Source organism: Trematomus bernacchii, unplaced genomic scaffold (assembly GCF_902827165.1).
Source record: "Trematomus bernacchii unplaced genomic scaffold, fTreBer1.1, whole genome shotgun sequence".
Classification (NCBI taxonomy): domain Eukaryota; kingdom Metazoa; phylum Chordata; class Actinopteri; order Perciformes; family Nototheniidae; genus Trematomus; species Trematomus bernacchii.
Window position 1 is genome coordinate 9941515 of NW_022987851.1, and position 26580 is coordinate 9968094.

General features: G+C 38.8%; 1 protein-coding gene across 1 annotated transcript in view; it reads left to right on the top strand.

Moving 5' to 3' along the window:
* dph1 (diphthamide biosynthesis 1) overlaps positions 1 to 26580 on the top strand; it is a 60121-nt gene that overhangs the window by 7701 nt on the left and 25840 nt on the right. Inside the window, 1 exon segment of the mRNA XM_034113346.1 lies at positions 11012 to 11075. Within this exon segment, the coding sequence (XP_033969237.1) occupies positions 11012 to 11075 (64 nt within the window).

Consider the following 26580-nt stretch of genomic DNA (forward strand, 5'->3'; position numbering starts at 1 on the left):
TAGGACTGTTGTGGAAGAAGCATACTTGACTCTGACTATCTATTTGCGGAAGTAGTGTACATTAGGTAATACAGGGTTACAATCTTGTATTTCTTCAAAATTAAAGAAATCTCTTCAAATGATCAGAGTTTCCGCGGATAGTTCCTTAACTGAAATCCTTAAAAGGCATTAAATAATGTTATCCAAAAATGCGCCCTTAACTGGCATATAAAATGATTTAAATCATCATCTTGGGAAGTTGGGTTTCAAGAATAGTTTTTTCTTATCTAAAATTATATTAATTAAAAATCTCAAAATCATTTGTGTCATTTTCATCATGCCACGTACTCCCTGTTATACATAATTTGCACGTTTTCATTAAAGGTAGGGTAGGTAATTCACTTCAGAAACACTTTTTGTTATATTCCATGGAATGCTCTTAACATCCCGATAGCAATGAATAAATTTAAAAAAAAAATGTCGGTTGTGTACTTTCAAATTCTAGCTTACTCGAGCTGGTTTCTCCATTTTTACCTACCCTACCTTTAATTGAGTTTTAGATTATAAAATCACAGGACTAATCAGGCAATGTGAATGTTTGCACTTCAGTATGTGTTATGAACCTTATTAAGAAAAAAAGTGTCTCTTTGAGGTGTCGATCGATCATTTTGAGCCACATATCCAAGCATGGCTGCTTTTCATGTTTTAAAAAAAAATGATACCTGTACTGCAACACATTGAAGAATATCTATAATAATGCCGCCCATGTTAATAGGATTTTTTCCCTTAAAGCTTATTGCTAATTTGGGATTTTTTGAGAAGTGTAATTTAAGTGCTTATACTTTTTTCACTGGGCTCAGATTTGATCCTCCTAAAATTATACTGACTAGCCCATATGTAGATAGCAAAGGTCGCTGAAGTTCTTCAGTTTTTTTAATATCCACAACATTAAAACACCACATAACATAGAGATCTCTCAATTTTACAACATGCAAAAACTGTTCTACGTTTGAGAGATATTTGTTCTGTTTCATGTGATGTTTTTTTTATTTAATTTTGTTTTGTGTTTATTTTGTCTTGAGTTAGTTCAAAGATAATATTCCTGCCTCTGCTGGACAATACGTTTATTGTATAAATCCTTCCTCCTGTCCAATAAGAGGCCAAATACCTCCCTAAGCAATATCAGTTTGACTGATTGCCAACTTAACCTTTTTTTAAATATATAAATGGGCATGTGACTACTGGTTTAAAATGTGCCTTTGAAAATGTAAACATATCCTTTATTAGCATATGTACTTAAATTCCTGCCCTCCTGCTACAAAGTTACACTTGGTATATTTTGGTGTTTGCGGTGAAACAGGGCATGGGGTAGTGTTACAAAAGTGGCCTACAGCCTAAGAAGAAAACGTCCTTTATTAATGTAAATGTCAAAATGTTTAGTCCTTCAGTTGCTCCTGCCTTGGGTAGAAATATGTAAATTACATTAAGAGAAGATTAAATCATTCTTTCTGTGTCCCTGAGGGGAACGTGTGGTGTAGCGCAGTTTGCTGGCTTTGCTTTTCTGTTGTGTGACGTTTTCTTTTCTTTTTTTTTTGTCAGAGCTCATCCTCTCCCTCTCTCTTTCTGTAAACTCAGAGCGCATAACTCACCTCATCACCCCCGTCTCTCTCTGTTCCTCTGAGTGTCCATCTGCTTCTTTGTCAGCCTTTGAACTCCTTCAGGCTCCCACACTGTGCTTTTGAAATAGAGGACTGAGGAAGTTGCAGTAGAAATGTATTTTAGCTGTCCAGCCTCTTTTCTTAGAGTTTAAAAATAGTACAAATCTTTGTGTTGTGTTGCCTCATTTTTTCTAAAAGTATACTCTGTTGTTATGATTTAATCTGTTGCACATTTCAGCTCTTTACAAGAGCAGCTTAATTGTTTTTCCAACTCCTGTTGGCTCTCTGCTGTCTTTATTACCACCGCACATTCAGTAAAGATAAATAAAACGAAAATATAATTGAAAGGTGATGATAATTAGCTGACTTGAGTCTAGTGTTTTGTTTATGCAGTCGCAATTGTTTGAATGAAGCCTGGAATAGATTTTTAGACAAACAAACAAGCCAGATTGAGGCTATCTAAGCTTTAGCCATTCACAAGAAATATGACATCAGTTTATTTTGGTGAAAATATAGCTGATGTTTAAAATGATCATGATTCTGAATGTTAGGATTCCCACTTTCCACCGCTGGTTTGTGTTTATTAAATGTAACCTATATGCGTTTACAGGTAATTACATCAGACTCTTGGTGTTCAATTTAAAGTAACCTTACCCTTAATGTTTATAAATTACAGGCATGTTCATTTGTAAGCCTTAGTTATTATATTATAATATAATCATCATATTATAACTTTTTCTAGACTAATTATTTATTTTAGTTGGGAAGATCGTGCTATTTGAAATTAAAACAAATGTCATTTTTAACATATTGAAAGTTTTGTTTGACATGAAAATAAAGTTATATAGGTCATCGTCATATAGCCAAACATATGTACATAAATTCATTTGAATGATTTGAGATGTTTTTCATGTTCATTCTTGCCATTTTAAAATAACACTTGTTCAGCCTTGCACACAACGATTAAATCTTATTTAGAAAAATAGAAGATTTAGACAAGACATGGAGATAAAGCAAAAGAAGCAAAAAGCAGTACGGCCTTAAGCGTCTTGGGGGACCTTAAATTCATGAAAGAGTTCCCCGGCGGGGATTGTGAAAAGCCCGGGGAGTTGTTCTGTTCTCTAAGGCGCCGTTTACACGAGGAGAAAACTGCTTGTATCTGCATAGTTTCGCGTGCGTATAGCCCTATTATTTACACGAGGCCGATAGAAACTGACCCCACAAACGATAACGGGTCCCAAGGTGGATAGATTTGCAAACGAAACGCTCTGGGGGGTCAACCGAGTCCGTGTAATCACCTCTATACGAATATTTCCTGAAAAAATAGCGAAAAAAAAAAGAAATAGCACCTCTCCTGCTCACTGCTGTAGCAACCATCAAAAATAGCTGTGTTAATTAAACGCACAAGGGGTTCTTGAATGAAATAATATTATAAAAGGCAAACCAGAATTGTTAACGCCCAATATACTCCTTAAACAAAATAAACAGAGTCAGATTTCATGCATTGATCCATTATATTGACAAAGGAGGATCTCACCCGGTGTTTGTAGAGAATATCTCTCTTTCTGAGCCGTCCTCTCGATGCAATATCCACAGAGACGTGCTTCTTGGTTTCTTTCAGTTAACTTCCCCGTTGCATTTATCCATATGCTGAGGAAATGACTATATCCCGCTGAATACCAGCAATCGCCACACACACTGACTTCCTCCTGTCAGTAGCTACTGCTAGTGCTACTGCTACTGACCATGCTACAGATATTAGTGCAAAAATATACAGCTCCTCTACCACAACCATCAGCAACAACAGATTCGGTTTCTTTCAGTTTCAGTTTCAGGGCTTAAACAGAAGGGTAGCCATGGCAACATTGCTGCGGGGCTGCTCCAGGCTGCTCTTCTTCGCGGCTTTTGGTGTATTTTGGCGGAAGTTACAGCGCCACTTACAGTCCCAGCATATGTACTACAGCGTTTCCAGCGGCCTCGTTTGAACAGACACGTTAAATGAAACAAATGCATGTGAACGGAAGACTTTTTTGAATACGCATACTGTGCATAAACGCAAACGGTCCCGTGTGAGCGGGGCCTAAGTCTTCTCACAACTGAACTACAGACATTTCAAAAGATGATCGCATTTGACAGCCTATCGTTATGTCTCCTTGAGCTTAAAGAAAATAAGCAACAAGTGGAGCATTTATTTTCTGCTTTTAGTTTCTGCAGTTTATTCCCCATGTAAAAGTTACTGTTGAGAATGCAGGTTGAAGGGAGATAAGAGAACAAATTGATAATGTTGTAATGACAAAATTGAATTGAGGATTGCAGGTGTTAAAGGTCCCATGTCATGCTTTTCCGGTTATTACCCGTCCCCTTGTGTGTTATGTAGCGTTTTCTGCATGTAACCGGTGTGCAGAGTCACAAACCCTCAAAGTACACCCTGTAGCGAGTTAAACTCTAACACAGAAAATACCTGTCTATGCTGCCCCAGAACGCCTCGTTGGAGATTTCTCTTTTTCTTCCTGGTACTAAGTGAAGTAACGACGACCCAAATGGACCAATCCGCAGAGCCGTTACGTTAAGAAGACTTCCTCACACACACACACTCAATCTTTTCTCAGCTGCAGCTCCGGGGATTTCTCAAGACGGCGGGACGAGGCGAGGCTGTGAGTCTGTGTGTGCTCACACACAGACTCACAGCCTCGCCGTGTCCCGCCAGGCTGCGGTTGTGTGTGTGCTCGGGCTGGTTTCGGGCTGGGTTGCGCTGTGTCTCGCTGTCTTGCCGAGCCCACGCAGCAGCGAGCCTCGCAACGTCCCGCCAACACGGCACCCAGACCCCACGCAGCATTCTCATCTGTTTGTCATTACTGGTGTCATTTTCTGGTTGCCAACAAATGCCATTGTAACACATAATCACTGATGTTCCGCTGTAACGGTGGTGGACTCATCAGAACAGAGTGGGCGAGCTGACCAATCAGAGCACAGTGGGCTCACAGGGAAGGGGGAGGGGGGGGCAGGAGCTCCAACGAGCCGTTTAGGACAGAGAGTGAATACCTGGGGCCTCATTTATAACGCCTTGCGTAGGATTGACGTAGGAAGGTTGCTTACGTAGTACAAAGCACAAAAATAGGTACATAAATTTTCCGCCATTTTCCGATTCACAAAACATTGCGTACCGGCGAGGGAAGTGCGTACGGCACTCCCTACGCCTGTTTCCCTTGATAAATCACAATCGACTCGTAACGCCCATATTTGCCTATACATAGTCAAAGAAACGCCCATTCATTCATTCATTTTTGACTGACTGCATGAAGAAGATCGCAGGAAATTACGATAGAACAGCTAAAAAAGACATCTCACACCGTGTCAGATTTTGGTTATTGTGGGGAGGTCGAGATAAATCATATTGTTTGGTGGATGCAGTTTGAACCAGAGTAGCAGCATGGAGGTCGGATCGTCACCAAAATAAATAAATAAGTGGTCCGAAAAAAGTTAATGACAAAACAAATACACATAACCTTCCTCAGGCAGTGTGTTTGTCCCGGGGACAGGAGACACCCCCTTGATGAGAAACTGTAAGAAATGATGGGGGAATCCCTCCGGAGTGGAGTCATGACGACTGGATCTGAATTATTTTTGTTGTATTTGGTGGTTTGTGTTCCAGCTGTCGATCAGCAACTATATATCCATAATCCACCAGTTAAAGGAAATACAACTAATGGATTGTGTTATATTAGCTGTACAATTTACCACATATGGTGTTCTTAGTTTCCATACCTCCTGTGTTTTACGAGCGACTTATCAAGTCTTGGCAAACGGCATAAAACACGATTAAACGTGATAGTATATAAAACCATGCTCGTATCTACAACCTATAGAAATGCAAAACGGCGTCAGTTTAGACGTTATTCTGTCCTCCTGCTTACCGCATCATTTATGAGAAAACATTTCATAACATTAACACAACATATTCGAGGTGGTTTTAAATAGCATATCCGTATTTATTTATTTCTCCAAGTTATGTGTTTGTGTGCACTGAGGAGTCTCAAACAGGCGTTTGTTTAATCATTTTAAGATTGGCTTTAATCAATGTTTGAAAATGAATTCTTCATATTTGATAAATGAGAGGTAACATTTTATTTATGGTATTATTTCCACATATTTCTCTCCATTCTTCCTTCTGCCAACGGTGTCGCAGTTTCTCGTCTCTCCCGTTTGTGTGCTTAGTGCGTACGCATGGGTTAGAGTTTGCGTGGAGGACAGCACATTTTCCCGTCAAGTTAGTATTTTATAAATCGCAAACATTGCGTAGAAACTGGCGTACGCCATTTTTTGAGCGTATATCCCTTTATAAATGAGGCCCCTGGTGAATACACATACTATACAGAGATGCTGTATGAGAAACCAATGTGAGTTTGGAAAATTGCACAATATAAATCTGTTCTAGTAGACCTCAACAATGGAATTATGATCAGTAGAAATGGCCATGTCATGGGACCTTTAACTACAATCCAGCGATGCATCAGATATTGCCTCCCTGGTAAACAGAACACGGGCAAACAAGTGGCTGGTGACTGTTTTTTTTCTTTTTAATACATAAATAGTCTCTTTGTGCATCCCCTAATAAAGAAACTGCCGTTTTCATTCATCTCCAAATACAAAACGACTTTCCAGTGGCCTTTTATCCTGAACAGCGTGTTCCTTTATAAAAAACATGTCAGAGGACAGAGAGCTCGCTGCCAGTGGAAAGTTCAGGCAGAAATGAGTCAGAAGTATCTACAGACTGGACATGCACATGTGGATGAATATGTTTGCTGAATATAGCCTTATTAATGGAAAATACATTGTTAGGAAATGCTTGTGTGACTTCCATTAACTTTTAGTTCAAATGTAAATTCATGTTTATTTATGTAAATACATGCTTTAAAGATTACAACATTTTAATTCATAAAAATATTAAGTCTCAATGTGTGTGGGGCAATTTGAAAGGTTGGTTAGTCATTTCATATTGTATTGGTCATTCTTGATATATTATATATATGTAATACTGCAGTCTGTGGCCTCCAATATGACAAAGTTAGAGCTCTTTTAAAATAGTTACAACTAAAAATGAACATTACAAGCCTAATATTGCTAAGATTAGTTATTTTAGCTAGGTGTACTAAGAAACTGGCATCTGACTTGGATGTGTTACTGATTATTATTTTGTCCATTCTTTACATCTTGATTGTAGGCGTACAGTATGTGAAAACAGAAATACATTACCATGTGCATAAACAAACCCAAAATGTTATTTACTACAGGATAAACCCTGCATATAGCCCTATTCTAATCTTCCTAGCCATAACCCCCTTAAAAGAAATTCAGAGTAATCCGTTGGCTTTGTCCGTTCAGTCTACTGTTCAAATTGATCGTACTTTCTGTCTTTCATTGTTAAAATCATCCCACATGTAGCTTTCTTTCTACCTCCCGGAGTGTTACAACTGTACTGTAGGTATGTTATAAAACCATATCATTAGATGATTGACAGTTCATGTAAACAAGACGTTTTTGTCACTGCACATTCAGAAATCTACATTTATGTAACAGTGGTTCATAAGTTGTCATGTCTCTAAGAATAAGAAAACTCCCATTTTGTTTATTTGAGTTGTTAGCGGTATGAACATGTGAAGCAGTTAGATTAACTCTTCTTGTCAAATTGTATTTATGTGTGGTTTAGGTTCTCCATTTAGTGGGGGCAGGAGTACACTTCCAAAGGTAGAAACAGCTCATCATTCTTGCGTGAAAACTCAAACATGCATTAAAACAGCCAGCCCAACCTCCAGCCGATAACTCACATTTAGCCAGAGGCAACAGATGGAGAGAGCTCTTTGCTTCTGTCAGCTCTGGCAGAGGTGTGCTCTGAAACCTTTCTGTGTTAATAAACTTGCCCTTTTCTAGGTAATGACCTGTCTTTCTCTGTCTGCATGAGCGCTTGGTGATCCCTTAACCTTTCATCAGTAAGAAGTTATCTCGCTCCTCCTCTTCACACCGCCCCATCTATCACTCCATCTCATGGCCATCCACCCTCAACCTTTTGTCTGTCCCAGCTTTTAATGTTTAATGCTGTCTGGCCCTGAAGTCTTAAATTAGTTTCAGGCCTAGTCATGTGAAAACACTGCGCTGAATTCAGTGTCTGTCGTATTTGTAAGTGTCTACTGAGACATTGATGGATTCATTGAAGTAAGGTGCAGCAGAGTTGGACCGGGAGAAAATGTGATGGATGATTGAAACAAAGCCTTTGTCTCCGGTAGCTCGCTCCATGTGTCTGACACGGTGGCTGGGACTTCACACTGAACTGGGGGACAACTTGTGAATGCATGTTTGTAAAATCTCATAACTTCATGAAACCTCAAATTACAAAACTGAATTTCAATGTTTCAAAAGCCACATTTTTTATATTAGAAAGCAGTTTTATTTTTATTATTTCAATGGCTGACAGATATTAAGAGATGGACAGGGAAAGAGGTGGTGGAGTGCATGAGACTGGCGGAACATCAGGGGGTGTGGAGACGTTCGGTGATGTCATCAAAGTGCCCCAACGTCCCTCGGGCTACGGGAGTGACCTGACCTGACAATTTGTATTGAAACTGTCAATGAATCAATCAATTAACAGAAATCAATTTCGAAATATTTTTATAATTGATTCAAGTTGACATATTAACAGACATTACAGTTCTAGATCATGGATCTAGAACTGTAATGTTTCTAGATTGCTCAGGGCCATTTTGAATCGGCCCTGAGCAAATTCAAAAAGTATAATTTAAATATGGCCAACACATGAAACGTGTGCTTTTCTTATATTGTACTTCTTAAATATATATGTAAAAATATATAACACAGTAGTATTCATGTGTTAATAAGCCAATAAATTCAGTCAATTAAAGTTGAAAACATGTTCTAACAAATCTTAGTTGATAAAAAAAGCCCAATAACTTATTTACATAACAAGCTTGAAATAGACCCTTCATATTTCATCCTATCACTCTGAGGCTTCTGTTTTAAGGGATGAGCTGCCAACAAGATAAATGAAACCCTATAGAGAGCTGTGATGAAGGCTGTTTTTTTCTTAAAGCTTATTCATGTATCAAGCCTAATTTACCTACATTTAGCTAACTTATAATTTAACTTACGAGGCAATATACCTCACCTCTAGTGAGTGGCCCAGTCCTTCGTATATTTTTCTGTATGTGGCCCTCAGTGAAAAAAGTTTGGACACCCCTGTTCTTGATTCTCCAGTGTGAGAATCTTTTTTCTCTTCAACTTCCCTTGAAATTGAGTCTCTGAGTTTACATGGTTGGCCATTGGTTACATTGGCCTCTGGGAAATATGTATGACTATTTTCTGATAATCCATAGATCATGTGAATAATCAATTAATTGAGATGCAACTCTGAACAGATTAATGGACAATGAGATAAAAATGATTTGCAGTAAGAATCGGTATACAAAACGTCACTCTGCATTTTCATTATAGTGCCTCATCTCACAGCCCCGTATTTTCTTTCCTTATTAATCTCCACTCTGTCACCCGTCTTTTCCATCTCATCCACTTCATGCTCTGATTCCTGTTCTGTTAGTCTTTGCGGGGCTATATTTGATATCATCAATATCTTATTAATCTCTGATTCCAAGATGTCCTCATGTTTATTTGATGATCAGATGACAGGACTAATGTATACTAAATCATGGATTCTTGATCTACCAAATTATATAGGATCTTTACTGCAAAACCACAAGAGATAATATATCTCTTAAGTAATTCCCAAAGGACATTACGATTTTAATCTATATTGAATTCCAATAAAAATAAAACATAATATTATGTTGATAGGAAAGCTTAAAAGGTGCAGTTCAGTTGGTCTGAGATGAGGATGCTGAAACCATTTCGATTGGTTTTGAGGTCTTTATTTGGCCATGTTAAACTGAAACAATTTTCAATATTTATAGACATGTTAAATGAAAGCCTTTCTCAAAGCACTGTACTTTTTATTACGAATTATATAGGAAGCGAGGCTGCGAGAGAGACTTGCGAATCACTATTGATGACCTACGAGCAGAAACTGTGGATCCATGCTTGAGAGATATGTATCTGTAATCTGACCTCATTTACTTAATTAGGAATTCTAGATCGTATACATGTAACGCCACCTCTGAGACCGAGAGCCCGGTTAATGTTCTGATTGTGTTTGAAGCTCCAAAAGCTGCTGATCTTTGTGGATGAACTCTGTGCTCCTGTATATCTGATCTTTCCAATAGAGTTGGATATTATGTTCTGCTGCTTGGTCTTCTAGACACTTGTATTATAAATATTAAACACACGGTTTTTTCTATTTATTGACTTTTGCCGCCAGAAAGAATATTTAGCTCTTTTGTATCAAGCATGCTGCTCCAACAAAAACATTTGTATCTGTACCTTCTTTACTTCAAACCAAATTTATTTTAACATTGCTATTTGTTTCGTCTGTATATTGATTTATTTCGTGTTACATCTCTTTGGTGTTGTGGTTAGTAATGGTTTGGGATGGATATGCTGCCCACCATGTTTATCTATTTTTTTAACTTAATTTTTCTTTTTTGTTATTTCTAAAATATAATAGGTATATTTCTTTAAATAAAAATACAAAAGTTCCCTAGAAAACAAGTTGGATACATTTTCTTTGTCTGCAACAACATTTCTGCAACTGCTTTTGAAGTTGGAAAGTATTTCATGCAATACTGATCACTGTGTTTACATCCAAAAATCTCACATGACATCTCCAGACATCAAGCTGTTAAAAAGCTTCCGGGCCTTTCTAGCTTTGTAATTAAAAAAACATGGCCGTCTCTTGATGCAGAGTGAGTCTGAAACGAAGCAAAAGTAACTAAGTGAATCCCTACCTAGGAGTTGTTTCAACTGGTTAATTTCAATTGGTGGCAAACATCAGTAGATTAGTACGTCTCCTGTTGACAGCGCACAGCACCATCAGCAAGAGTCAGACCAATGGTTGTTAATTAATTTAGCTTATAGCAGAAGTTTTTCCATATACATTCTAGCTTTGACTTTGTATAGCTGGTGATGGGATGGGGTCTATTTGATTCACTAGCAAAGAGTGAAAGTGAAAGAGACGGGCATCAGAGAGAGTTTATTGGCTCTGTATAAGTCTTGGGGTGGACAGATAGACCTGTGCGGATTGGTTTCGACTTTATACTTGCTAAGCTAAACCAACATTACTTCTGAGAGAGACGGGAAATGAACCTGAATTGACTATATACTGTCAGTGGATAACTTCCAAACTGTAGCAGAGGCTATCTATACGCTGTCCAGGAAGTAAGTTCATACTGTTTTGTTTGCCTTTTTCTCTCCAGTTGCTCTGCAGCTTCCAGAGGGCCTGCAGATGTTTGCGTGTGCCATCGCTGACATCATCGAGAGGTAAGATGGCAATTTGATTACTTAAGATATTTGAGAGTCAATGAGTGAAAAGCAGGTGTACAAGTATAGCCAGCAGAGTACAATCTTTAACTATCATTTATACTTGGTACTCATTTGGAGAGTGAGAGCTTTATTGTAATTCCACTTCTTGGACTCAATCAGGGATTCAGCAGAAAATGATACACGATTACACTGTTTTAAGATAGAGCCGATATCACTTGCTCACAGTTGGAGGAGGAAAGAGATATTTCTTGTGAATTACATTTTATTTCATTTTGCATATGCCCTATTGCACACCATCCCCCTGACACACATCACAAGTTGTTTTTCATCCTGCTGTGAGAAGTCCTTTAACATCAATGTGCTCTTGCATACTTTGGTGTGGCATACCTTGTGAACATGGTTACACAGAACCTCACACTCTAATAACCTTTTATGCTTAAGTTGCTGTGAAGCACAAGAAAAAGTCTTATTTTGTATGTGTTTTGCACCTTCAGTTGGCCTCTGTTTCGCAGGAGCACTGCCCACTAGGTGTGTTCTAAAAGAAAATGGCTGCCATCATTAAACACCCAGAGTGGATTATTTTCATAGGTGTTTAGTCGATACTAACTAGATTACGAGATGGAGAAGATGAAGAATGAGTGGCTGAGGTGCCATAAACCATCAGGGTGGGGGGATATATGATTTCAAAGAGGAAACCTGGATCACATGAGTTGTCGATATTATTGTGCTATTCATAATACTTATATGACTGTGCCAAGACACATTTATTTGCCATAATAATGATAAAACCTCTTGCCCAAAGAAATGTTGAGGCAAGGGAGATAGACAATTCCCTTGCCTCAACTATTTATCTATCTATCTCTATTATCTATCTTTCACTTTTTACTCCATCATTCTGTTCAGTTTCCTCCAGCTGTTTATCATTTTATCTTAAAAAGTAATTTCTACCTTATATCTATCGCAAAGATGATAGAGAGAGTTGTATTGAAGATAAGGTCTGGTCTTATCAGCCCTGCTGCTATCAAACAGAGCTACCAGCTGCATGGTTTTACACTGCACAGACATGCAGCCCATATTTATATATTTTAATAGTCAATGTCCATCATGGAGTCCGGAATCAGCCCCATCTCTTCTAATGAGAGCAATTAGCAACACTAATTGCTTTTCTCACTGTCTTCATACCCCGTCCTATATCGCTCTGGGTGCTGTATTTTTCCCCCTCTCTTTAACATCCAGTCAATTTCCCCGCTGGACTGCAACGAGGAGATGGTTCTCACGCTTTCTCTTTATTAGCTCCTGCTATAAAGTTTCCCTGAAGCTATTTTGCTTCTGTGTGTGCTGTCTTACTAAGAAATGTCTTTGCAATTTTAGTCTTTCCAGATTTAACAGATGGGTTCTTTGAATCCTGGATAAACATCAGAGCCTCAGTGAAGTACTAAGTTTCTTCCATCTTATACAAAGACAGGTTGTGTTGTATAATTTGAATGACGTTAGCTGAGTTTGGGTCATCTTATAAAACAAAAGTCTAGACAGACTCAACGATGGACAAACATGTTGGTCACCTAGGAACCAGCAAACACAGTTTCCTCCTAACCGGACATTTCAATTTGAGTACAACCTTTGTAATATCTTTGAAGCTTTGGCCTCTCTTATTCTTGGTTATGATGACATTTAACTCATCAAAGTCAGTGAAAAGAGTCGCATGGCAATCGGACTGATTGAAAACAAGACTTTGGGCGGATTATCTAATTCACTTTATTTGGAGAGTAAACGGTGAGTGATATCTCATGAAAAATTCCTTGATTCAAAGGAAAATGATCTGTGCTCACATCTACGGCTGTAGATCTTTTGTACTGTGTTGATCAAGTGTAGGTCAAAGCTGATCAACAAAGTCGGTATGTTCAATCTGGAATGTCTACAGTCAGTTTGGGTAATAGCTATAGATGTCTCAATGTAAGTATCTTTGCGCACTTATCCGAGTCCTTTTAATATTGGGTAAATCAGATACAGAATTAATACTTACCCTAATGTTGATTCAATGTGTATCTGACAAATTGATATGAATGTGTAGCCTTCTTAATTTATTACACCTTTTTTCACGAACTACATAATGCAACACTGAAAAAATGATTAAGTTTATAAGCTTTAATTATTAATTAATGATATATACACTGGAAGAATGTTATGCCTAATGTCACATTATCAGTTAGAGAGAAAATGTATCCCTCTGATAATGTATTTTTTCTTTAAGATCTGTTAATCTCTGCCACTGGTAGGAATTATGGCCGAAACTATAAAAAATAAGACCTACATTTAAATAAACAACAATTAATCCTTAACTTAATTTTGGTTTCATCTCTCACTTGACCAGCAATTGTGGATTAGAGCAGGTTAGCATTAATATGTGTACATACCTCTGAAAACACAGCACATGGTCTTGTTAAAGTCTACCCGCATAGGACTGGAAGTTGCAGCCTATAGTGAAGACCATAAGACTGTATTTAATGGCACCACAAAATCCAGTAGTTTTGGACTGAATACAAAATTTACATAATTTACAAAAAATCTTCTTCTTATGTGACCGCCACAAGAATGGCAGTTCTAACTTGACAGACTTGTCTTTGGGTTTATCATGAACATTTGAGAATAACACAATCTGGTGGATTGTCACTGTATTATCTTTTGATCCTGTTGTGGTGGTGAAATTGCAACATTTGTAAGGAGGAACTAAATCAACTAAAGGTATTAGTTCAAGCCTGTTTCCATTTCATACGGTTAATGGATAGTGCCCTGTACTGTAAGTCAGAGTTTTCTTAATAAAGAGAGCTCAGAATTTGGCTGATCCCTAGTTGAAGGCTGTGTGTTTCTGGTTGTTTTATTGAACTACTGAGAAGCCTGTCGACTGCTCTGTTTACCAACAAAAGAAATAACTCCCTGCATAGGTAACGGGAAAGAGACTGAACAATTATTAACACACACTTTGCAGTGGCCACCATTTCATAGCACTTTATATCTGGCAACAACCAAGCCCACCATTGCGTTGATCTGAAAGTAGCAAATGGGCATGCCAATCCTAATGTGGATATAGCATAGGGTTGGAGGGTGGTGTTTGGAGAGAGTGAGTGGCAGTAACCTTTGTTGGCGCAGCAGGCAGCTGACCTTATGTCGCTCAGCTTATGTTGAGGGTAACCAAAGGTCCCTGGAGTTGGGCGGCTCTGCCATCACCATCACAGCCCTGGTACTCGCGAGACAGGGCTGAGGTCCATATCAAAATGGGGATAAAAGGGCTAAGCTGCCCTCAGAGTAAGGCGCTTCGGTGGGAGGGACCGCTAAGTCTTAATGAGGACAAGCTGCTCTGAATTATGGCTATGCTGCAGTTTGCACTTAGCCAAAACACACATCCTTTACATATGCACACTTTTACAGTCACAGTGCACCATGCTTAATGTGATACATTTATCTGCCAAGCACTATCTGGCTACCTTCTACCGAGTCTTCCTCCTTTTACCCTGTTTTTGAACAACCAGTGAAAAGATGTGATATTGCATTCCTAAGAAAACTGCAAAGCTTCCAAAAGACCTTAGTTGTACAATTAACACATTCTCAGACAATATAGAGATGCAAAAATGTGTGAGATAGCTTATAAAGGCATGACTCATGACCTTGATTTAAACTTTTGTTTTTACTCACCATCAAATGTTTTGGTCAAAATAATTTATATATTTCATTAGTTTTCCAGGCTACCAAAATCTGAGCCATTTCAGATGGAAGCCCACTTGATACTTTATCTGTTCACTTAACTCCTTAAATACCTGCCCTCTATATATCCATGTAACAATATGTAAAGCAGCAGTCATTTATTACACTGCCATCCTTCTCTACCCAATGCACTCTGTGCCATTGCATTTCATTCTTTACTCCCTTGGTGTTGACAATGTCAAAAGAATTCAAAGAGTTATGAACTCTTCTTTCACAAGTAAACAAAAGAGAAAGCTTTCAGCATAAAAGAAAGAATTGGTAGCTTTTGCTGGCAGGCAATGATGCATGTGCTGTCACTGTACCATATGTTTTATTGCCTTTGATGGTATGCCACCTGTCTCGTCCTAGCTTTGAAAGATTCTTTATCAACTTACTTCACTATTCACTGCTGCTACTTTTGTGACAGTGAGGGAATATAAAGAGAGTAGAAGAAACAAGGGTGTGGGGTTGTCACTGTGTCCCCATCCTGAGGACAGCACCAGCATTTAATGTTGTGTCTCTATTCTCCCGGCACAAAACCCTGAGCCTCTACATTGAGATGTTGGCTTGGAACCTAATCCCAGGTATTGTTCTTTGATGCTTTGTTGTTAAACCACCAATTTGCTGAGCAAACAAGACCAAAGGGCTTGTGCTACTGGAGGGAAAACGAAACATTCCTTTCTCTGACTGAAAATATGTCCTCTTACTATACATCATAGATCAGAAGAGTGCAATTGAACAAACATCTTCAGAAAATTAGGTAATTGGTAATTGATAGAAAATCAATGTTAATTTACTGCGATAATCCCACTCTTGTCATAAAAATGATAAACATTAAAGAAAGAAGACATTTTATTTAGAAGAAAAGCAATAGCATAACAGAGGGAAGCTGAGATAGGTCCATTACAATGTATGAGTAATACATAGTAATGTATACCGAAAGCCTCAACCGTCATCAGAATAATTACTTCCCGTAGATCTGGCAGTTGCCTTAAACCCACTCACAGTTGCAAATTAATTTTGTTTTAAGTTTCTTCTGCAAAAAAACAGTCAGCAAAAATACACTAGGTCTTCAGACTACAGTATAATGAGGCCCACATTGCTGATAAATATAGAAACAAGACTAGGAAGGAAACTTACCCAAAATTGGCCTTTATGAATAATGATAGTTTAGTGACTAAACCTACGCATTGTCAGAGAAGGCCAACCAGCCTGCCATTGAGTAAACAGTGATGAGTAAGTGGTTTGCAATTTGTAACAATCTCAAAGCACCACCATATTCTAACATATACATATATGACCTAAATAATAGCATCCCGATTACACTCAGCTGCAGTTGTATAACAAGATAAATCCGTTTCAGAGTTATCAGGACTCACAGAATGTGTGTTATGCAGGTGTTTGACACTCTGGCACTCTTAAAAAAAAAAAAAAAAAGGGTAAAGACCAGTTTGTGTCCAGTAGGGGTGTTGAAAATAATCGTTTCTACGATGCATTGCGATGCGGACGTGGACGATTCGGTCTCGATGCAGTGACGGAAGATAACCGATTATAGCGTAGTAACGTTGCTTCCTGATTTTCCGGCCGCGGCTTTACTATAATGTTTTTTTTTCTGTCACTTTAATATCAAATCGGTCGGTGACGCAGAGATCAGGGAACAGACGTGACAGCGGCACAGCGGCACCAAACACGGAGCAGTCTGCTTTATCCACCAACACAAGAACACCAGTCCAGAACCAACAGCAGAAGGACCCGCTCTGAATCACTCCGTGTCGCTGCAGCTCAGAGACACAAGGATTTATGTTTTTCAAAAATAATCGCGTTACAATCATGTCAGGTTTTTGGTGGATTTAATTAAGTCTTGGATTGCAGAGTATGAATGTCCTCTAGCAATTTTCAGACGATATTATTATATACGTGTGTAAAGTTTGTGAAGGCAGGAGGAAAAAAGCTTCCGCGATCACTGTCTCCTCTCCGTTCCTCCAAACCCCGCCCCCCTCCCTGAAAATAATGAGTGACAGGCTGATAGTGACCCGATAGAAACTTTATTATTCACTTAATCACTGATTGAGATATAATGAAGCTAACTTAATCTCATACATTATGTAACAGTAAGACAGAGAATGTAAGTGTGCACCCACATGCAGTATTTTTGTTTGTATATGCTGTTGTAAATACTCCTGTTGTCTGCTGTGTTCAGACTCAAGTCATGTTTGTGATGCCACATTCAGGACATTCAGTGTCCTTTCTTTAACAGAAGACCGTTGCTAGAAGCTGCAGCTAGACTGCAGAAGCATTAGTTTTTTGTTTTTGAGGATGGAACAACTTCACACACAGATATAGGGAGGCTAGACCTATACAATTAATTTATTTTGGTTTATAAATTAATGTCAAGACATTTATGTTATTGATTTCTGAAGCACTTTCTAAATAATAAAAAGAGAGTTCATATGTATTTACTGCATGTATGCATTGATGAAAAATAAGCCATGTGCAGTAATATAGAAAATTGAGGATGCAACGCATTGGTATGAATCGTGATGCATCGGGATATCGAATTGAATCGAATCGTTGACAGGATAATCGTAATCGAATCGAATCGTGAGACCAGTGAAGATGCACAGCCCTAGTGTCCAGCAGTAAAACGACCACCAGAACGAAAGTGAGATTGAGTAAGATCAGATCAATAGGTAGAGAGAGCATGAAGGCAGTTAGATGAGCTTTCTGAATGAGTTGTGTGCTTGTATGTATGATTCAACAACACATGTGACGGAAGACAGTCACTTAGGGATCCCAGTGACATATCGTACCTGTTATCTGCCCCTCTCCATTATGTTCTGATAACTGTCAACATAGGCCCTTGATGGCTCAAGTAACAGTCATGTCAGATGCAGTGTGTTAGTAAACAAAGGTACAGTATGCACATACAGCCCCCAGACATCTCTAGGCCCTTCATCATAACCGGCCTCATCCATCAGGATGGATTCCTCTATATTACGTTCGGCAGGTTGAATCATCTCTATGGGAGCAGCAGCCACAGCCCACTGCCTCCTGGGGTAAATGTCATCTCTAACATTAGGAAGGAGACTGGTAGGAGCCTCCAACACCTTCTTGCACTCACATCATCACAGTCGTCGCGTCGCCCACAGCGCAGCTGAGCTGTAGAAACTGATCAGGGTGTAAGTGAGAGAGTGAATGTGTCGTTGCGCCAACATATATCTATGTGTGTCTTTGTGCCTATGTGCATTTTGGTTGTGTGTCTATGCTAACAGCTGTCTATCTGCGGTTATATGAAATCCTTATAAATGAGATAATCATATATGAACTTGGTGCTCACACATGGAGCAATGTGCTGTCTAATGAGCTCTCCTGCCAGGCACACCCTTACAGCTCACCCAAAGCTTGTGTTGAACTCCAACAATATGATTTCATCAGGGATGGCCTGAACTCCTTAGAGAAAGTCAGGGTTTCTGTTCCCCCTTTGTCTCCTCCTACCATCTGCCAAGATGGAAGAAAAGACCTGGAGACATGTTTGAAGACTAAATAAAAGAGGTGAAAGGTTAAAATGACTGCCCTGTATCCCTTGCCAAAGTTTTATTCGAAAGTAAGCATTATGTTAGTTCTTTTTTTTTTTTTTTTACAAATAAAGCTTATATGCATTACATTTGCTTATAGGGCAAACCCAGCAGGTGTCTATCTGTCTAACACACTCATTATCCCTAAAGAGAAGAAGTGAGGATCATTTTGGTGGATCAAAATGATCTTATTTTCTGAGATGAGACAAAGAAAGAGAAAGGAGACAAACACAGAATTGGGACTAGCTCTGGTGGGAGGGGGGACCTCATAAGGGACATCATGCCTGGGCCGACCGGAAATTCTTATAGGTGCTGACACTGTGTAATATGATATCTTGGCAGATAGCACCTTGCCTGAGCTGTCTTGAAAGTACAATTGATTCTTTATATAGATACAGTACAAATAATAATATGTTGCTTTGACTGTAACTTGGACAAGACTGGGCAAGCCAGCTGGAGTTAGTGTGTTTGTTTCTAAGGCATTGCCTTTGACTTCCAATTAAAAGGTTTAAAACATTTGGGTGATGGTTGTTCATTCCACCGGTGAAGACACCAATGGTGTTATCTTGGACTGGAGACTTGTAAATTATGAAGAATTGATGTAAACACATTGTCCCTCTTCTCAGCAGTGTGCAGAAGAGATAAGCAGTGCTTAGTGCTGAAGGTTAGAGTCCCTCTGTTCCTCTCTGTACTGCCTCCAGCACACCCAGTCAGACCGACCATAATCACTGTCATTTTGGTTGGCACAGTCCCAGGCACATGTCCATGTAATTGCTCACAGAGAGAATTGTGTAATATTATGCAGAGCCCGGACAGAATATACTGTAAGAATATTACATATGCTTTTCAAATGCTGGCAATACTGGCAGCTGAAGGACACACATTGGGGTTGCTCAATCTGGAAATTGGAAAAAAGGAAAACAAAAAAGCATAGTTTGGACCCCTGCTCTATGGGTGCATTTAGTGTCCCACTTTCATATGAAACCGAATGTACGTAGAAAAAGCAGGAATGTTTCCTAATCCAACATAAAACGGCTACTTTTCAATATCGAAACATGGACATGTCTTTTGTATATTTATCACGTTTTGCCCTTCTATGCAAATGTCTAGATAAACAGTATGTACCAAAGTGAAAACACCTTAGTAACCATAGTGGAGTATTGGAAAAGACTGTATAACTCACATAAAGTGATTACTCAAGATGAATGTTACTATACTTCCTTTAAAATGGTTAGGGGAGATGGAGAACAGCAGCTAATATGAGAATGTCCTTTTTTCTTAGGGGATAATTGAAGGACAACTCAATCACTGGGGCCCACCTTGATTTGTCAAGCTTTCTAAAAATCCCTAATGAGTAGGCGTTCCCAGAAATTAAGTGAAAGAGGTAATGATAGACAGCAGCTCAGAGAAATGATGACAAGGAGCATGAAGAGAGGACAGCAGTCAAGAAACTTGAAAAAGTGAAGAGAGACTGTGAAATGACTTGAGGGATCTGAGTGATAGACAATGGAGGGAAACCTAACCTACATTTTTTTTGTCATGAGATTGGGTCTAAAACGGCAGTGATGTTCTCTGGTAAATGTTGTTTTCAAACTGGAATGTGCAGATGTGGCTTCTACATTTTCATAGGTCTTGATCTTTGTTTTAAATAATTTTTACCCGCCTTATGGGAAACACTGACACATTATCACCTTACCAGCTTGTTACCATACATTTATCAATTTGCACATCAGATGCATATCAGAATTAGTTTGGGTTATAGTTAAACTGATCTCTCGTCTTCATAGGGGAACGACAGTAAAAAATACAAAAAACATATTAAATTACTTTTAAGCTAGTAAATTACTTATTTTTATTTTCAGGAAGGAAGAACCTTTCTCATAGAACTTTGATCCATTGTAGTTCGATTATTGCTTGAGACACATGAATATTTAATGTTGTTAAGAAATTGGTCATATTTAAAACCCATATTTTTATAAGCTTAAAGGTAGGGTAGGTAATTCACTTCAGAAACACTTTTTGTTATTCCATGGAATGCTCTTAACATCCCGATAGCAATGAATACATTAAATGCTTTGACAATAAATATATACAAATATTTCATCTGTGGAAGCCGTGGCGCTGTAAAAAGCAAGTCCAATTATCTGTCCCGGCCCGCGGGCTACCTGCCTGTCAGCCTTCCATATCGTGCACAAACTTATCTCGTACCCTCATTGGTCATGTGCACGTTCGTGTGTGTTGGAGGAGGGGCTCTATAAGGAAGTCTAAAGGAAGGGGCAGATTTTTTTCGGTTGTGTACTTTCAAATACTAGCGTACTCGAGCTGGTTTCTCCATTCTTACCTACCCTACCTTTAAAATACTCCTTAAATCAGTATTCAATGGGCTTTCCATGACCCCATGTGGTATGATTAATTTACCTACGGCTAAACAAGAGGAAAATAAATAGTTCCAGCCAACAACCAGAGGCTTTAGTGTTCTCTTCCTTTAGAAGCACAGCATCACATAATAACTCCATTATCTGTCCTTTGTGGTCCCTTATCCTGATTCCTGTCTTGATACCCTCACAGATCGGATAACCACCGTGTCAAACTCGATTTAGTTTTCAGTATTATGTTTTTAGAGCTCCTCAGAGATTAGATCTCTTGCTGGTTGTAGGCCTGGCCCCTTGTTTTCTCCTCCTAGAGCAATATCTGCACCGCAGTCCCCTGTAATAACTGTTTGTTGTGTGATCGCTTTGTTTCTGTAAATTGGATTGCAGCTCTTTTAAGCGTGCTCTGCTATGTTGTGCAGTTTGGGGCTCTATCCTGATAAAGCTGTAGGCTTTTTTATAATGACCTGTGACTCAGGCTTTTGAATAAATGCCATGACAAATAGATTAGATACTCTAGCAGAAATAGCAGTAATGATCTTGTTTTTCAGGGAGTTAAAGGATTATCTAATGGTATTAGGGTACTGAAAACATCTGTGTAAGCATCAGCCCGTACATGCTGCATCACGTCTCTATTTACTCATTCCTGGCAGATGTTCAATGACTGCAGTTAAACTGTTATATTTCACTGGGGGGATTGGCTCCTATTTGCTCTGTGCAAGACATGCAACCCAGGGTTCCTGTGTCACTATGACATCAAAATATGGTGAAAAAAGTAGGGGGAGTCATCAAATGGAAGATTTACACAATGATAGAATCGCTGGAGGTCCTTGAATCCTTCTTCGCAGTGCCCCTTGCCAGGGGAGCAATTTGTGGGGATATTTCTATGTTATGTTTGCACAAAGCAGATTATCAATATCAGATTTGCTAATATTACAAACCCGGCACCAAACAGCTCATCTGTCAGCCCTCTACCCCTTGACAATACTGTATATCTTCTTCTTTTCTACCTTTTCTTTTCTGTAGAAAGCAGTTTTCATGCTCTTCTGTTTTTTTCAATCACTTCTCTTGTTTTACCTCAGTATCATCTCCCCCTCAACATGATCTCTTCCATTGAACTTTAATTGTCCTCCTTTCTTTCTGATTCATTTCTCTCCTCATTTACCTAAACTGAATTAATTTAAGGAAGAAATAATGACGTTCATCTCAGCTGAGCTGCCCTGCCAGCTGTGGGAGAAGCCTCTTTTCCTGGGCCAATCTGCTGTGACCTGTGCCAATGCCCACTCACAGACAGACTGATGGGGGCAGATGTTTGAAATGTATTGGAATACAAGATGAGCCTTTGCCAGTGTAGGAAATGATTCATACATGTGTTTTATGTACAGGGAAAGGTGAGATTGTGTCCTTCTCCGAGTGTGCTTGTGTGAGTGCATAGTTAGACTTTAATGATACGTCTGCCCACAGTGTGTGAGAGTGGCAACAGAGAACAGGGATGCTGCACCTGTACCTGCACTGCTGACATGCATGTCACTTTGTTTCCTATGAGATGAGTCTGCTGCCGCTGTTTTTATTAGATTTTAGATGTAGAATTATCACTGGCCCATGGATAGACTTCCTATCTTCTAGTGTACTGCAATCGTTCTCTTAGAGACAGTAACAACACAGACTTTTGCGATAAGAATAGACCCTCTGGACTAGTTTAGTTCTTATGGCCAGTATATTCAGTCGGTTAAGTCAAGGTACATTACTCTCCTGCTGCACAATGATTATTCACATCATTCAAATGCTTTCACATTAACATGCACAAAGGTTGTATAAGTAGGTATACTTGTGCATCTGTGTTATGGCTTACGGCTGCACAGTTATTTTCCTACATTAATCAGCATGAAATGTATTAAAACTGGTCATTGTTGACTTTGTCTATTGCCTTGATCATTTCAATGCTATATTCCAGGTCAATTGAAAGCAGTATTTAAAGTGTTTTTCTTTCATTATGAGCAACGGTTAAGAAGTTATACATTCTTTAAAGAGGAACCAACTCAAACAGAGCAGTCTTTTTTAGATATGTCATGTATCACATATAAGCACAGGAGCAACTACAAATATAATCTAACTATGCCCAAACCAGTTTGGCACATCCAATGCTCTTTATTTGTGGTGATCAAAAAGCTAAATTAAAGTGGACCTATCATGCTATATTTGAATAATATAGTGTAGGACCATACCTATATAAGGCATATTTATACTTTTTTTTCAAAATACCAAACAGATCATGCATTTTAGCCATGCCTCATTTTGCTCAATTTGACATTTTTTAGCTCTGTTTTTACAAGGGCAGATTCTGTGAGAACAGCACCATCTACAGGCCTGGCATATGTACTACAGCGTCTCCAGCGCTTTCAAACGGCAATGGCCGTGGCTGTGTGGAGTGAAAATCTCTAAGGACCCTCTATGTAACAACAGTTCAAAGCCAAAATGTGGCCAAATGTAATGGTGCAAAGCTACAGCATTAAGAATCCTGTTTATGACTACCTTCACAATAATTTTTTGTTTGCTTATTGACTAAATGAAGTAAGAAATACAAATAAAATCACTACTGGTTTAGCAAGTTGTGGATATCCTACTCATATGGAAATGCAACTGCGAGTCCTTCAGCAGAAATATAGAGAAACTCATAGGAATTAGGGAACAACTGCTTTTAGCTGATTCCAAATTAAAAACAAATGTGTGAATACAAAAGTCAAATTCCCAGCGACCTCACAAAACATGTGTTTTGGGCCAATATTTTGGAATTTAAATTGATAAAAGTATGAAGTGAAGACATTTTGGACATACATGGATGTAAACTGCAGCTTGACTTTTTGGCATACAACACCAGGCGGTAATGGTTTATAGAGCTTAATTTCCAAAAACCCTTCTTGGATGCTTTTTAGGTTTGTCTTTGCCATAGTTTCTGCCCATATTCCTCGCTGCTGCTATATTGCTATTGTCTCTGCCGCCTTCATCTCTGGATGGTTGGCATGAAACAAAGTTGACACAGACACACAACATCACAATTCCGGTAAACTGCAAAATACAGAGGGCTTTCCCTGTTGGGATGGAATTAATCAGCATTGTGTGAACTTGTTTGGCATGGCTTGAATTGAACAGATGTTAATTTATATGTAAAAGTCCCGCTCTGCAGCTTTAAAGCAACAAACAAAAATAAGTGTATCAAAGCCAGATGTCAATCGTATTAATGTGAAATGAAATCTCAGACCACACTGTTTACAGCTAATTTGAGCTAGTTCTCTACCATATGCTTTCCTGTAAGATGCCTTATTATAATACGCTTGAGGAAGATCCTGAACCCTCTTGCTGATATGCAGAAAAGTCTGTTATACATATTTTTTTCATTTAATCTTAAACAAAGTGTTATTTACCATATATCAATTTATGTGAGCCAAGATCCAGCATGGATGGCCTGACATGTAAACAAACACATGGTACTGCCGTTTATTGTAAAATATAATATTTAGGATGCTAAGATATTCTGGAGATCTTCCCACTCTCAGTGAGAGGCGGTGAAACAGTCTGGATAGATTTCCAATCCATCGGGGTCAACATATTCACGATCCTCTTTGGCAATTTAGAGACAGAAAACCATTTGCATGTGAGCCCCTGGAGGAAACCCACAAACCCACGGGGAAAACGTGCAGTCTTAAAATAGAAAGAGCTTTGGCTGAAGATTAAAACCAGAACTATCTTTTGTGAGAGGACAGTGATAACTACCAAGCTGCTGCCAGAACAACACTTGGTAGGTTTCTGGTATTCCCTGTAATAACTTTACATAATTTATGACTTAATTAGATGGCAAATGCTAATCAGGTTTGAAAATTACACTTAGGTAGCATAAAAGTACTGTGATGACCCCAAGTGATGCAGAACTTGGAACCTGGATAGCTTGACAAAGCTCTAGTCATTTTCTCACCCAGATTGCACTTGGCCAACAAAATAAACAGTGCAAAAAAATCACATCAGCAGGGAAATAAAGAAGCCTCCAATGTGCCAATTGGATTGGCCCACCTGGTGATAGCAGATGGAAAGTTTAACTGTCGCCAGTTTTTATTTTATTTTTCAAGCTTGTCGAGCATTCACAGGCCCTCCAAGCAAATGCATGTCAAGCAACACTAAAGCAGCTTGTTGTTCTTCTTCAATGGGTTTGATTGCACTCCACCTATCAGAATAGTGAAGCATCAGAATCATTAGAGTTTGTTAACACTGCCAGTGCTTCCCTAACATTAGGAGACCAGAAGGGAAACATTCAGGTTCGGAAATCCAGCATTACACTTAATTTCCCATTCTGCCTTGTCCTTGAGCAAAGCACTTAACATAGTCTCTGGGTCACTTGGGATGGGGAAGGACAAGAAGCCCATTGTAGTGCTATTCAATAATGTACAAAATCAAATATCACAATATTATTTATATTGATGTCTTACTGTGTTTAAATGTTTATGACTTTAGATGTGTGTGTTTTTATGCAGCATTGTATCTACTGTAAGTAAGTAAGTCAATAAGTCATCTTACTTTCATTTTGTGTCACTGTAAACTTTAGGATTTTTGGTGATTTTTATTACACATGATTTGTTTGTCATAACAATTCTAGCTACAGTTTTAGATACAGCTAATGTTGATGGTTAAGAAAATAAAAAACAATGACTAGCAATTATACATGTTGAGGCCATTTCCACTTACACAATGACAAAGATATGCCGTTTGAAATGAACTGCTTCAAACATAACTAACAAGATATACAAATTGTTTTTTGAAACATGAATTGTTTCTTGGCAAATTAATACAAATGACATAATTGATTAGTGTACATCCTTAGCTGCTCTACATTAAAGTAAAGCGTCTAACTTTGACATAGCTCCATTTGTTTGACCTTGGGAATATCTGACAAAATAATGTTTGAGTTATGGGTCATTAATGTAGATCTTAATGTTTCAAATGTGAATGACTGCTTGTTGTAATTCAGTCTTTCCACTTACCTGAAGAAATAATCTAGCAGAAATGTCCCCCCCCAACCTAATACACTGACTCTCAAAAACACAACTGGAAATGTCTATGCAGAAAAATAGAACAATAAAAACTTGTAAAACTCTAATTGTATTGTTCAGCCAGACAAAGAGTTACAGAGAATACTGTTTTCCAGGTTAAGGATCATTATAAGAACCTTTTTTTAACTGTCATTTTTACATAAATTGATAGGCCCAAGAGAAAACCTGAGTCTCAGTGTGAACATTATCTGCATTTTCCTAAAGTGTGTGTGTGTGTGTGTGTGTGTGTGTGTGTGTGTGTGTGTGTGTGTGTGTGTGTGTGTGTGTGTGTGTGTGTGTGTGTGTGTGTGTGTGTGTGTGTGTGTGTGTGTGTGTGTGTGTGTGTGTGTGTGTGTGTGTGTGTGTGTGTGTGTGTGTGTGTGTGTGTGTGTGTGTGGTGTGTGTGTGTGTGTGTGTGTGTGTGTGTGTGTGTGTGTGTGTGTGTGTGTGTGTGTGTGTGTGTGTGGTGTGTGTGTGTGTGTGTGTGTGTGTGTGTGTGTGTGTGTGTGTGTGTGTGTGTGTGTGTGTGTGTGTGTGTGTGTGTGTGTGTGTGTGTGTGTGTGTGTGTGTGTGTGTACACACACAGTGGTCTTACAGCAGAGATTCTGATCGGTTAGCAGTTTCTCACACATATTGAGCTATATGCTAAAGAGGTAATTAACAAGGGCTGTTATGGAGTTCGCAAGCTTCTCTGACATCTTAATTAGATCTTAATGACGTTTCAGTTGGTATGGCTGAACTG